The sequence below is a fragment of the Oncorhynchus clarkii genome, chromosome 8, assembly GCF_045791955.1.
Source record: "Oncorhynchus clarkii lewisi isolate Uvic-CL-2024 chromosome 8, UVic_Ocla_1.0, whole genome shotgun sequence".
Lineage (NCBI taxonomy): Eukaryota > Metazoa > Chordata > Actinopteri > Salmoniformes > Salmonidae > Oncorhynchus > Oncorhynchus clarkii.
The window spans coordinates 14,707,354-14,721,960 of NC_092154.1; the positions used below are offsets into that span (position 1 = coordinate 14,707,354).

At 40.4% G+C, this 14,607-nt stretch overlaps 1 protein-coding gene across 2 annotated transcripts; it reads left to right on the plus strand.

Annotated features, from left to right (window-relative positions):
- The first annotated feature begins 2,224 nt into the window (after positions 1-2,224).
- Positions 2,225-13,106, plus strand: LOC139414992 (NLR family CARD domain-containing protein 3-like). 2 transcript variants are annotated; one of them, XM_071162686.1, is made up of 15 exons: positions 2,225-2,943; positions 3,616-3,667; positions 3,850-4,032; positions 4,196-4,216; positions 4,460-6,209; positions 6,516-6,689; positions 6,842-7,015; positions 8,090-8,263; positions 8,347-8,520; positions 8,703-8,882; positions 9,069-9,242; positions 10,730-10,903; positions 10,997-11,170; positions 11,828-12,001; positions 12,607-13,106. In XM_071162686.1, the coding sequence occupies exons 2-15, from the start codon at positions 3,655-3,657 to the stop codon at positions 12,638-12,640; spliced, it is 3,573 nt and encodes a 1,190-aa protein (XP_071018787.1). In that variant the 5' UTR covers positions 2,225-2,943; positions 3,616-3,654; the 3' UTR covers positions 12,641-13,106. The 2 variants fall into 2 exon arrangements, with proteins under 2 accessions (XP_071018787.1, XP_071018786.1); XM_071162685.1 differs by having other exon boundaries at positions 2,268-2,943; positions 4,187-4,216.
- The last annotated feature ends 1,501 nt before the right edge of the window (positions 13,107-14,607 follow it).

Sequence of the window (14,607 nt, forward strand, 5' to 3'; positions counted from 1 at the left end):
AAAAAGGTTTATTCACGGGAACATTCTAAAGTCAAGAATTAATTTTATACTGACTTCTCACGCCCACACATTCACACAACCATATGCACACATATACAGTGGGGCAAAAAAGTATTTAGTCAGCCACCAATTGTGCAAGTTCTCCCACTTAAAAAGATGAGAGAGGCCTGTAATTTTCATCATAGGTACACTTCAACTATGACAGACAAAATTAGAAAAAAAATCCAGAAAATCACATTGTAGGATTTTTAATGAATTTATTTGAAAATTATGGTGGAAAAAAAGGATTTGGTCACCTACAAACAAGCAAGATTTCTGGCTCTCACAGACCTGTAACTTCTTCTTTAAGAGGCTCCTCTGTCCTCCACTCGTTACCTGTATTAACGGCACCTGTTTGAACTTGTTATCAGTATAAAAGACACCTGTCCACAACCTCAAACAGTCACACTCCAAACTCCACTATGGCCAAGACCAAAGAGCTGTCAAAGGACACCAGAAACAAAATTGTAGACATGCACCAGGCTGGGAAGACTGAATCTGCAATAGGTAAGCAGCTTGGTTTGAAGAAATCAACTGTGGGAGCAATTATTAGGAAATGGAAGACATACAAGACCACTGATAATCTCCCTCGATCTGGGGCTCCACGCAAGATCTCACCCCGTGGGGTCAAAATGATCACAAGAATGGTGAGCAAAAATCCCAGAACCACACAGGGGGACCTAGTGAATGACCTGCAGAGAGCTGGGACCAAAGTAACAAAGCCTACCATCAGTAACACACTACGCCGCCAGGGACTCAAATCCTGCAGTGCCAGACGTGTCCCCCTGCTTAAGCCAGTACATGTCCAGGCCCGTCTGAACTTTGCTAGAGAGCATTTGGATGATCCAGAAGAAGATTGGGAGAATGTCATATAAAACCAAAATATAACTTTTTGGTAAACACTCAACTCGTTGTGTTTGGAGGACAAAGAATGCTGAGTTGCATCCAAAGAACACCATACCTACTGTGAAGCATGGGGGTGGAAACATCATGCTTTGGGGCTGTTTTTCTGCAAAGGGACCAGGACGACTGATCCGTGTAAAGGAAAGAATGAATGGGGCCATGTATCGTGAGATTTTGAGTGAAAACCTCCTTCCATCAGCAAGGGCATTGAAGATGAAACGTGGCTGGGTCTTTCAGCATGACAATGATCCCAAACACACCGCCCGGGCAACGAAGGAGGGGCTTCGTAAGAAGCATTTCAAGGTCCTGGAGTGGCCTAGCCAGTCTCCAGATCTCAACCCCATAGAAAATCTTTGGAGGGAGTTGAAAGTCTGTGTTGCCCAGCAACAGCCCCAAAACATCCCTGCTCTAGAGGAGATCTGCATGGAGGAATGGGCCAAAATACCAGCAACAGTGTGTGAAAACCTTGTGAAGACTTACAGAAAATGTTTGACCTCTGTCATTGCCAACAAAGGGTATATAACAAAGTATTGAGATAAACTTTTGTTATTGACCAAATACTTATTTTCCACCATAATTTGCAAATAAATTCATAAACAAATCCTACAATGTGATTTTCTGGATTTTTTTTGCTAATTTTGTCTGTCATAGTTGAAGTGTACCTATGATGGAAATTACAGGCCTCTCTCATCTTTTTAAGTGGGAGAACTTGCACAATTGGTGGCTTACTAAATACGTTTTTGTCCCACTGTACACACAAACAGACGCACAAAATGTCCTGCTACGCACACACTGTCTCACTACCCAGCCCACAGAGATTAGTGACCTTGTCCTTGAGAGTACTCCCCGTTCTCTCCCAAATCGCTAGTCAGGTCGGCACCAAGCTCAGACAGTCTGTGTTTAAAATACCATAAAGACATATTGTTTTACCCTAATTCTGACTAGGACTACACATTTATTGATTATGATTTTATACATTCTAATCAATTCCATACAATTATATGTTTCAGGACGGAATATTCTAATCATTCAATTAACAGATAATTCTCAACTAACAATCGCCCTCACCTCGATTTGTATTATATAACAATATATATATATATATATATATATATATATTTAAATCATGTTTATCTTATTTTCCATAATTAGCTATTTATATTTGTAGTAATGTAGGCAGTTTATGCAAAGGATTTTTACCTCTCACCAGTCTCGCCATTATCAAAATTACATTATGGCAAGCAATTATTATTATTTTAGCAAACAATTATAGTGATTCATCATATACAAGGTTGTATATCTGTCCGAAGCAGTGTACCACGTTCGAGTTCGATTTTGTCGATAGCTTCGCGTGGGATCTGAAGCGCTGTAAGGAGGAACTGTCTAACTACACATTCAGGAACTTCTTCTTTCTCTTGGATAGCTGCAACTGTGGTAAAGACAGTTTAAAATAGTATATTCAAAGGATATTCGCGCTTTCAAACCACTTGAGCCACAGACTCCAAATAAGTGTCATGATGTTGGAAAAATATGTCTTATGTGTAGGCCCAATTAGTTGACATTCTGAACCTTGTTTGAAGTCAGTAGGTCACATGACCAAGGAGCTATTGAAATTTTAAAGTTTGAAAAATTCATGTAAAATCGAGAGATGAAAATGGACAAACATTGGTGTGCAATGTGTAGGCCCACTGAGAAGAATTCTGAACCTTGTTTTGAAGTCAGTAGGTCACATGACCAATGAGCTATTGATATTCAAAAATTTAAATACATAATTTAAAATAGTGCAAGATGTAAATAGACAAAAAAAAAGTGTGTGCAATGTGTGTCTATGCCATCGGGTTAGCTACAACCAGTTTTGAACGTTTTAGGAGTAATGCTTAAAGAGCTATTGAAATGTGAAAATGTTGATTTGTCACTTTGTTGACATCCCTAACTGCTGTTGGTGGACGTAAGGAAAACTACAGACGAATATCCAACCTGAAACTTTCATTACCTCGGTCTGTAAGTACCAGTTTTTCTCTCATGGATCTAGTCTGTATGTCAAGTAAGGCTTCTCTCAGAACGATGTTCTCCATTTTAAGTTCATTAACTTCAGTTTTAATCTTATTGACTGTCCCTGTTAGCTTGTTTGTCTTTCTCCAATGTCGCAGCTGTTTCGTCACTCATCTTGAGACTTGCCTTGAACACTTTTATATCCTTACTGACTAGTTCAAGTATGCGCAGTTTGTCATTTATTGATTTTTTAACAGATCGGGTTCGACCTTTACCATTCACGGTGGTGAAAAGATTAAATCGTCTGTGTCTGTAGAAGAGTCACGTTTTCGTTTTGAAATATGTTCCCCTTTTATTCTCCGTTATGTTTGGGTGTTGCTTGTTTTCGTAATATTTGTCGATGCATTTCTCTAGTCTCGTGATTTGTTTTGTGTTGTTATCCAGATTGAAGGTTATTACACACCAGATTGTGTAGCGCTAATATTTAGTCTAATTTACCGATATTGAATATTTCGTTTTTATCATGAGGTGGTCTACATAGTTGTGTTCAGTCCGCCATCTTGAAGTTTTGGCTAAGCATAAACGTCAACCTGCATTTGGAACATTAAATGAATGTGCACCCAAGCTAATAGCCAAAATATTTACATCTCTTTCTTGCTTTTTCTCTGTTTTCCGGGTTAGTCCTTGTCTGTCCATTCCAGTCCAGCTGAGATTGTATCTATGGATTCCAAAGGTAATTAACCAGAATTGTTCAACCCATATACAGGCCATAACTGTAGAATAAGCTACTAGTTAAATAAACGTTGTGTTATACAGAGGACAGGACTGGTTAAAATGGAAACAAGTCTGGAATTTGTTTTGCTCCTATATATAGATGCATCTCTATATTTTCCCTGTCTGACTCCTCTCTCTCAGAACGTTTTTTTTTTAAGAAGGCTGGCCCTACGAAGAGGCCAGATCTCTCCATACCTACACAAGGAACTTCTTTCCAGTCTACCAACACCGCTCAGGATGGCAGCAATGTCATATCACCCACAATCTCTGGCAGCCAAATAAGAGACATTAATTATTACATCAGTGTGGGCTCGAAGGGTGGTGGTAAGTAACCTCAAACTTCTGACTCATTAAATTGAATACATAAAGTACAACTTACTATCTGGTGTTGGGAAATTTTACACACATCCCAGATCTTTTTGTCGCTCTCTCCCTTCGCATTCTCTCTCTCTCGCTCTCTCGCTTTTTCTCGTTCCAGATGATGAAGATACTTTTCCTAATTCTGAAGGTAATAACACCCTCCCTCTACAGACCATCTAAGTTTTTTAAATTTATTTTTTAAATACAGTAATTACTTTTAACTTTACATGCAAATCTGACACTAAGTGTGAATCTTTATATATTTTTGGTGGATGTCACAGCCCTTTGAATAAAAGGGCACACACAAGCTACTGAGCATAGATTTCTGTTAACAATCAAATCTATCGTCTTCATGTTTTGATGTATTTTTCTGTCATTTTGTTTCTTTCAGATATACATGTTGAAGACCGCCATCAAAAACTAAAAGACTATCTGAAGATTAACAGTAAGATCAGTACTATTCAGGAGGGTTTAGCTCAGCATGGAAACTCCAAACTGCTTAATGACATCTACACAGCGGTTTATATAACAGAGGGGGAAAGTGGAGAGGTCAATAATGAGCATGAGGTAAGACCATTTGAAAAAACAGCTTTACAAGAAACTCCAATCCTATCCAACGACATCTTCAGATCCATAGTTGGGAAAGACAAACCGATCAGAACTGTGCTGACAAAAGGAATTGCTGGCATTGGAAAGTCGGTCTCTTTGCAAAAGTTTGTTTTGGACTGGGTTGAAGGAAAAGCAAATCAGGATATAAAATTCATCTTTCCACTTCTTTTTCGGGATCTAAATTTGATGAGGGAGAATAAAAGTTTGATGGACATTCTTCATCCTTTTCTTCAGACAAAAGAAGCAGGAATTCTCAACAACAATGAACACAAAGTGTTATTTATCTTCGATGGTCTAGATGAGTGTCGACTTCCTCTAGACTTCCAGAACAACAAGATCTTGAGTGACATCACAGAGTCAACTTCATTGCATGTGCTGCTGACTAACCTCATCAAGGGGAATCTGCTCCCATCTGCTCGCATCTGGATAACCTCCCAATCAGCCGCAGCCAATCGCATCCCCCCTGAGTTTGTTGACAGAGTGACAGAGGTACGAGGGTTCAATGACCCACAGAAGGAAGAGTTTTTCAGAAAGAGATTCAGTGATCAGAAACTGGCCAACAGAATCATCAAACACATTAAGTCAATACGGAGCCTCTACATCATGTGTCACATACCTTTGTTCTGCTGGATTTTAGCCACTGTCCTGGAGAGAATGAACAAAATGGAAAGTGGAGAGATCCCCAAAACCCTGACCCAAATGTACATGCACTTCCTGAACATCCAGAGAATGCTAAGGAAACGAAAGTACCCTGGAGAAAATGAGCGAGATCCACTCTGGTATAAAGCGAGCATCATGTCACTGGGAAAACTGGCCTATCAGCAACTGGAAAAAGACCATCGGACCTTCTTTGAAGAGGATCTGACAGAGTGTGGCATTGATGTCAGAGAGGGGTCCATTTTTTCAAGGGTTTGTTCAGAGATGTTCAATACAGAGTTTGGACTGTACGAGAGCAAGACGTACCAATTTGTGCATCTGAGCATCCAGGAGTTTCTTGCTGCTGTGTATGTTTTCATCTCATTCAAAACCAGCAATGAAAATCCAATGCTAGAAGAACAACACTGCTCCAAAGGCAAAGACATCTACTTAAGTGCAGTAGATAAGGCCGTTCAAAGTGAGAATGGGCACCTAGACCTTTTCCTCCGCTTCCTTCTCGGCCTCTCGCTGAAGAGCAATCAAGATATCTTACAAGGTTTACTGATAGAAAAAACCTGCAGCTCACAGACCAATGAGAAAACAGCCATGTATATTAAGATGAAGATCAAGGAAAAGCCCTCTCCAGAGTGTTGCATCAATCTGTTCCACTGTCTGAATGAGCTGAATGACCATTCCTTACAGGAGGAAGTCCAAAGCTACATAAGGTCTGGAAGTTCCTTGTTTGCCAGACTCTCATCTGCACAGTGGTCCGCTCTGGTCTTTGTGTTGCTGACTTCCACGGACGAGCTGGAAGTGTTTGACCTGAAGAAATACATCAGATCGGATGAGTGTCTTCTGAGGCTGCTGCCAGTGGTCAAAGCTTCTAGAACCGCTCTGTGAGTATTTGGTCAAATCGATGTACTGAAAGTTAGCAAATCAATATTCTATTACTTGATGGTAATTGCATTTCGTAGTCCCTGGACAAAATCATACTACTGATCTATTCAAGTGAAGATAATTCATTTCTATAAGTAACCACCATGTTACCCGTTCTAAATTTGTTTAGGATAGGACAACAATGTGTCCTGTCTCTTTAAAATGCCATGGTTCATTTGTGCAGTATTTTTCGCTCTGTGAAGGAAGTTTTGGAGACCGAAGATGTCGTCTGATAACTCATTACATTTGACAATATATTTTCCCAGACTCAATGGATGTAAACTTACCTGGAGATGCTGTGAAGCACTGGCCTCAGCTCTCAGCTCAAAGTTCTCTAGTCTGAGACAGCTGGACCTAGGAAACAATGACCTGCAGGACTCAGGAGTGAAAACACTCTGTGCTGGACTGGGGAATCCACTCAATAAACTAGATACACTGAAGTAAGACAATCTTCTGAGCGTGAAATTAGATTTTAAATGCTAGATAACTGTATTTACGGCCAACAATGTGTTGTGATTTGATTTGTACTACCATTTAGTGCACAGCCCTATAGTAAGTGTATGCCATTTAATTGTAGAATGTCTCTCTTCAGACTGTCTCAGTGCAATATCACAGAGGAAGGCTGTGCTTCTCTGGCTTTAGCACTGAGGTTAAACCCATCACACCCAAGAGAACTGGACCTGAGTGGAAATAACCTAGGAGACTCCGGTGTAAAAATGCTCTCTACTGTACTCAAAGATCCACAATGTAAACTGCAGAAACTGAGGTGAGTATTCTGATCAGTGGAATTAAGCAAAAACAATTGCATTAGACAAAGGTTACTGTGGAGGTAGATTCCCATTGACCCGGCGAAGGCACACCTGAGTAAGAATCCTAGCTTAGTTTCACCTTTTTACCACGGTACCATTACTTTCCCTTCCTTATGGAGACATCAACAGAAATTTGAAAGTCAATATGCTTTTTAGACTGTCACACATTCAACATTGTGTGTTTTGTAGTAGATTTGACTAATTTGATAAAAATGTATTCAGAAAGTCCAAATAGATATATGACATGTAGAACAGACATGCTTCTCTGTCATGTGGAGAAAACAAACAGAAGACCATTTGATGTGCAACATTAAGGACAGTACACCTTAATACAGGATTAAGACATGTTCAGCATACACCTGTCTAAACACAAGCAGCAGAATTCACTTAAAAGTAAACCGGGAATTTTACTTGCTAATTGTTTTCCTCAAATGATGGCATGAGTGTTGCCTGTGTGGTTCATATAAACATATATAACAATCCATTGATTTCTTTAAACTCATGAAACCAGTTATAGGCTAGCATTAGGGCCGGGATGATACCAGTATTACGACAGTATCGTGGCAAGGAAACAAAATATAAAGCAGATGTAACTTCTTTAGGAAAACAGCCCTAATTGTTGGAAACAAACCACATTATGTTGTCATCCAGAGTCACATTTATTTATTTTCCAAGCTATTCAGCAGGTTTTTAAAGGACCAGACAGTTTGGTCTGCTGCATGTTTGAATTTTTGCCATAGAAGAAATATTGCGATACTGGTATCATCACAGCCCTAGCTAACATATGATTTTGCTCATGGTTGTGGCTATGTGTGCCCCTTCCTCCCCAAAAAATATAATTTCTGGGTAATATTTCTGGCCATTAAGGTGACCCATTTCGAGCCAAATGTTCCATAATTAACATTAATATGAATGATTTTTGTAAAACTACAATGCTTTACTTCTATTCACAATGACACTGAATATTTTCTAAATGTGAATCATCTTTTGAGGCAAAGAGTTGAATGTTTTTACATGAACTAACATCACAGGATGTCATGCTGTGGAGTCTCAGAAGAAGGCTGTTCATCTCTGGCTTCAGCCCTGACGTCGAACCCCTCACACCTGAGAGAGCTGGATCTAAGCAGGAATGGCCCTGGAGGCTCAGGAGTGGAGAAGCTCTCTGCAGTACTGGTGGATACACACTGTAAACTTGAGACGCTGAGGTGAATAATTGAATAGTCTTTTCTTTACACGGTATCCCATATTTCTGAGTGAAGAGTGACGGCGTTATTCCTTCTTTCTGTAGGCTGTCAAACTGTAGTATCACAGAAGAAGGATGTGCTTCTCTGGCTTCAGCTGTGACGTCAAACCCCTCTCACCTGAGAGAGCTGGACCTGAGCGGGAATAACTTAGGAGACTCAGAATTAGAACGGCTGACAGTTGTTTTGAAGAATCCACAGTGCAAACTTGAGAAACTGTTGTAAACAACTCATTATTTTGAGCACTTTGAGAAATGTTTTCATAGATAATATTTTATTTTATTGATATTTTCAATTCAACACTATGGTCATATTTTACATTAACTAGACTATATAACAATGCATATGAAATAATATGCACCTCATGTTACCAATCTTAAAAAAATGTCACTTCTCTCCAAAGGCTTAAAAAATGCACATTCACAGTGGAAGGCTGTGCTGCTCTGGCTATGGCTTTAGCCCTGAGGCCAAGACCATCACCCCTGAGAGAGCTGGACCTAAGTGAGAACCAACCTGGTAACTTAGGAGTAAAACTACTCTCTTCTGTACTGGAGGATAAACGCTGTACACTGGAAACACTGAGGTAAAGACTGTGTCCTCATGGTGGTTGGTTTAAGCAGGGCAATAAGTCGGGACTGAATCGGCAGACTGTATTTGGTTCGGCAGCACTGCTCTGCGGCTGACGCTGTTCTGTTTCCACCCTTCTGGGTGTGTGTGTTGTGAGGTTTGGTCAAATAAACAATAAAGGATCTGTTCTATATCACCCTAGGTTGAATGATTGCAACCTCACTGAGAAATGCTGTGAAGCACTGGCTTCAGCTCTCAGCTCCAGCACTTCAAGTTTGAGAGAGCTAGACCTGGGGAAAAACAAACTCCACGATGTTGGTGTGAAGCTGTTCTCTGTTGGACTGGGGAATACCTACTGTAATCTGACAACACTGAGGTAAGAGAGCTAAATTATACATTATACTTTTGTATATATAGTGTATGTGGACACCCATTTAAATAAGTGGATTAGGCTATTTCAGCCACACCTGTTGCTGACAGGTGTGTAAAATCGAGCATACAGCCATGCAATCTCCGTAGACAAACATTGGCGGTACAATGGCCTTACTGAAGCGCTCAATGACTTGCACCGTCATAGGATGCCATCTTTCTGACAAGTCAATTCATCAAATTTCTGCCCTGCTAGAGCTGCCCCAGTCAATTGTAAGTGCTGTTATTGTGAAGTGGCAATGTCTAGGAGCAACAACGGATCAGCCGCGAATTGGTAGGCCACACAAGCTCACAGAACGAGTCCGCTGAAGTACTTAGCATGTAAAAGTAGTTTTTCCTCGGTTGCAACACTCACTACCAAGTCCCAAACGGCGTCTGGAAGCAACTGCAGCACAATAACTGTTAGTCGGAAGCTTCATGAAATGGGTTTACATGGCCGAGCAGCCGCACACAAGCTTAAGATCACCATGCGCAATGCCAAGCCTCTGCTGGAGTGGTGTAAAGCTCACCGGCATTGGACTCTGGCCTAATGGAAATGCATTCTCTGGAGTGATGAATCACGCTTCACCATCTGGAAGTCCGATGGACAAATCGGGGTTTGGCAGATGCCAGGAGAAACGCTACCTGCTCCAAAGCATAGTGTCAACTGTAAAGTTTGGTGGATGAGGAATAATGGTCTGGGGCCGTTTTTCATGGTTGGGCTAGGGCCCTCATAATGCTACAGCTTACAATGACATTCTAGATGATTCTGTGCTTCCAACTTTGTGGCAACAGTTTGGGGAAGGCCCTTTCCTGTTTCAGCATGACAGTGACCCCGTGCACAAAGTGAGGTCCATACAGAAATGGTTTGTTGAGGTTGGTGTGAAAGAAATTGACTGGCTTGCGCAGAGCCTTGACCTCAACCGTATCGAACACCTTTGAGATGAATTGGAACGCTGAATGCAAGCCAGGCCTAATCGACCAACATCAATGCCCGACCTCACTAATGCTCTTGTGGCTGAATGGAAGCAAGTAGTCCCCGCAGCTATGTTCCAACATCTAATGGAAAGCCTTCCCAGAAGAGTGGAGACTGTTTTAGCAGGAAATGAGGGACCAACTCCATATTAATGCCCATGAATTTGAAATTAGATGTTCAACGAGCAGGTTTCCATATACTTTTGGTCATGTAGTGTACGTGTCCTAAAATTAAGTATCACAAAGTTAATCATTTTTATTGATTAAACTTGAGTTAGATAATGGAGAAGTTAGACAATCTTGAAGGTGACAGATGATTCAAATGATTTAACAATGTATATTAATCAACAAATGTTATATTGCAATGTACAGTATATTGGATGATCGTATTGAATCTACAAGTGATACACTACTACTTATTGGATGATTTTGATGCATTGATAAAATGTATCAATATGTCTTATGCTTGCTTCTCTGTAGGCTGTCAGATTGTGGTGTCACAGCGAACGGGATTTTCTTCTTGTCTTCAGCACTCAAGACAAATCCCTCATTCCTGAGAGAGCTGGACATGAGTCGGAATAGTCTAGGAGATTCAGGAGTAAACCTGCTCTCTGCTGTACTGGAGAATCTACATTGTAATCTGGAGACATTGCAGTACGTATTGTGACCATTATATTACAAGGTACATGTTATTTTAACTATAAAGCGATTTTAACACATTCCAATCAAAAATGGTGTTTCCTTCAGCTTGAAGGACTGCAATCTCACTGTGAGATGTTGTGGTGCCCTGGCCTCAGCTCTCAGCTCAAAAGGCTGTAGTCTGAGAGAGCTGGATCTGAGTGGCAACGAGCTGAAGAATTCAGGAGTGGAACTGCTCTGTGTTGGATTGGGGAGTCCTCACTGTAAAGTGAAGACACTCCGGTAAGCTCCATAGAAATATAATTAACATATACCCTCAGACTATGGCTAATTCCAATTCTATGGTATCATTGACTTGAATCACATAAATTAGCACCACAACAAAAATAGTACATCAGAATGACTACACTTTGGAAGATAATGTTAGGCTGAGACATTCAATCAGAGGTTATTCAGTCACATTCAATCACACTGATTTCTGAGCTGGGTTTGGTGTAGGCCAGGGTTGGGGTCAATTCAGGAAGTACATAGGAATGTCTTTCATACTTTTCTCGCAATGTTTTTCAATTGGGAACATTTGGGATTTGGTTTACTTTCTGAGTTGCCTGGAATTTACCGCAACCCTGGTGAAGGCAACATCTGTAAGATACACAAGCGTGTGCACATAACACTAACACACAATGTGTGTGTGAGGAAACCTGGGTGTTTTATCTAAGCCTTTTCTCCCTCTGGTGGCGAGAACACACATACAATACATTATATTCTATTGCACATGTAATATTCATCTCTTGCTGTCAAGTCAATTAACATGCCTTTACGTAATAATACTTGATTACAGAATTGCTGTTTTGAGTCTGCTTATCTTAGCAATGTAACTAGGGTTTACAGACAGTGTTTTCATGTTTTCTCCCTCCTTGCTCTCTCGGTCTTTCTCTGCAGACTGTCACGCTGTAGAGTCACAGATGGGGGATGTTCTTCTCTGGCTTCAGCTCTGTTGTCCAACCCGTCACACCTGAGAGAAATTAATCTAGACAACAATAACCCTGGGTACTCTGGATTGAGACTGCTCTCTGCCGTAATGGAGGACCCAACCTTTAAACTGGAGACACTGAGGTTAGTGCTTTTGAAATGTTCAGGGCCCAGTTTTTCAAAAACATTTAATCCAGATCACAATGATCCTGTGCTGTCTCAATCTGGTTTCCCCATTCGATTTTGGAAACACACAGGAAGACAATATTTAGACTTAATGTCATATGACATATTTTTGTAGCATATAATGGGATTTTTCATTTTGTCTTAGTACGATATCCCAAAATAAAAAAGGGACCACATCTGGAAGGGGATCAGAATTTAATACAACACAGGATTCTTTTGATCTGGATTAAATGTTTTTGGAAAAACTGGGTCCAGAAAATCTATATCAGATCTGAGTTCAAATACTATTTTGAAGTCATTTTAAATACATTAGCTGGGCTTGATTTGTACTTTCATTTATCAATAGAACCAATAGAATAGTCGAGTGCAAACCCTTCCCACCTGGCACTATTGGCAGGCAACATCAAACACAAAGTATTTGAAACATTTCAAATAGTTATTTTAACCCAGGTATTTTGATCTTAATGTTGATCAATAGTTGCATTCTTTTGGGACATTAATCAAATATGGGTATCTGTATCTTTGACCTGAATGATTGTCTATGTTTATCAACCTATCAACAGTGCATGGCCTTATCCTGTGGGGAGAGAGAAATGATCAAAGGACATAATGGATGAATTCTGTATCCAAAAACACAATGTACAGAGTAGATATATATATTTGTACTGATAAATATTTGTAGATGTTTGTACAGATCTGTAGATGTTTTATGACATAATGGATGACTGCCTGTATCCAAAAACACAATGTACAGAGCAGAAATATATTTATACTGATAAATATTTGTCGATGTTTGTACAGATCTGTAGATGTTTTATGACATAATGGATGACTGCCTTTATCCAAAGACGCAGTGTACTGAGCGGATGCATATTTCCATGTAGATATTTTATTATGTGGGTGATTTTTCTACAGCTGTTCATTTTTCAATGTATGCTATGAGTCTAGAGGCTGGGAATGGGAATGGGATTCAGGCACACCACTATGGTACGTTGGTATGATTTGTTTTCCAGTTATGCATGTTCAATCAATATTTCAATAAAGAAGCATTAACAGATTATAATTTGCCTTTGTCAGTTGTGGAATTATTATTTTACATCTGTCATCAAACACTGGATATAAAATGTTTTACCCTATTAGCTGGTAATTATTGGTGCTATAACAGGACAGACACCCATAATATTTGAACCAGCCACCTTTTGGTTACTGGCCCAATGCTCTAGCTGCTAGGCTACCTGTCGCAAACCGGGATGCATCCCAAATCTACTGAAGTGTGAACTTGTTCACTACATCCCACAAATATAATAGCATTGAATTGGGGGAGGTATGGGCTAGTTTATACCGGTCATTCCAGTAAAGGGAAGTGATCAAGTGGAAAATTGACAGATTTCAAAGCATATTTCCTTCATACTGTAATTTGCCAGTACCTCATTTGACATATGTGGACACCTGCTCGTCGAACATCTCACTCCAAAATCATGAGAGTTAATATGGAGTTGGTCCCCCATTTGCTGCTATTACAGCCTCCTGGGAAGGCTTTCCACTTGATGTTGGAACATTGCTGCGGGGACTTGCTTCCATTCAGACACAAGCATTAGTGAGGTTGGGCGCTGATGTTGGGTGATTAGGCCTCGCTCTCAGTCAGAGTTCCAATTCATCCCAAAGGTGTTCGATGGAGTTGAGTTCAGGCCCCTGTGCAAGCCAGTCAAGTTCTTCCACACCGATCTCAAAAAAACATTTCTGTACGGACCTCGCTTTGTTCACGGGGGCATTGTCATGCTGAAACAGGAAAGGGCTTTCCCCAAACTGTTGCCACAAAGTTGGAAGCACAGTACCGTCTAGAATGTCATCGTATGCTGTAGCGTTAAGATTTCCCTTTTACTGGAGCTAAGGGGCCTAGCCTGAACCATGAAAAACAGCCCCAGACATTGTTCCTCCTCCACCAGTTGGCACCATGCATTGGGGCAGGTAGCGTTCTCCTGGCATCTGCCAAACCCAGGTTCGTTCATCCGACTGCTAGACGGTGAAGCATGATTCATCACTCCAGAGAATGCGTTTCCACTGCTCCAGAGTGCTTTACGACACTCCAGCCGAATAGGAGTGTTGTAACGCACACGGAAAGTATTCAGACCCCTTGACTTTTTCCACATTTTGTCACTTTACAGCCCTATTCTAAAACTGATTAAATATTTTTTTTTCTCATCAATCTACGCACAATACCCCATAATGACAAAGCGAAAACAGGTTTTTAGAAATTTTGGCAAATTTATAAAATAAATAAAAAACACAGAAATACCTTAGTTACAAAAGTATTCAGACCCTTTGCTATAAGACTCAAATAGAGCTCAGGTACATCCTGTTTTCATTGATCATCCTTGAGATGTTTCTACAACTTGACTGGAGTCCACCTGTGGTAAATTCAATTGATTGGACATGATTTGAAAAGGCACACATCTGTATATATAAGGTCCCACACTTGACAGTGCATGTCAGAGCAAAAGCCATGAGGTCGAAGGAATTGTCCGTAGAGCTCCGGGACAGGATTGTGTCGAGGCTCAACCTAT

Bases quoted from the DNA above. Each gene is read 5' to 3' on its own strand.
- LOC139414992 (XM_071162685.1), top strand. The intron at 8,264-8,346 runs GTGAATAATTGA...TTCTTTCTGTAG, and splicing joins TGTAAACTTGAGACGCTGAG to GCTGTCAAACTGTAGTATCA. The intron at 12,002-12,606 runs GTTAGTGCTTTT...ACCTATCAACAG, and splicing joins TTTAAACTGGAGACACTGAG to TGCATGGCCTTATCCTGTGG.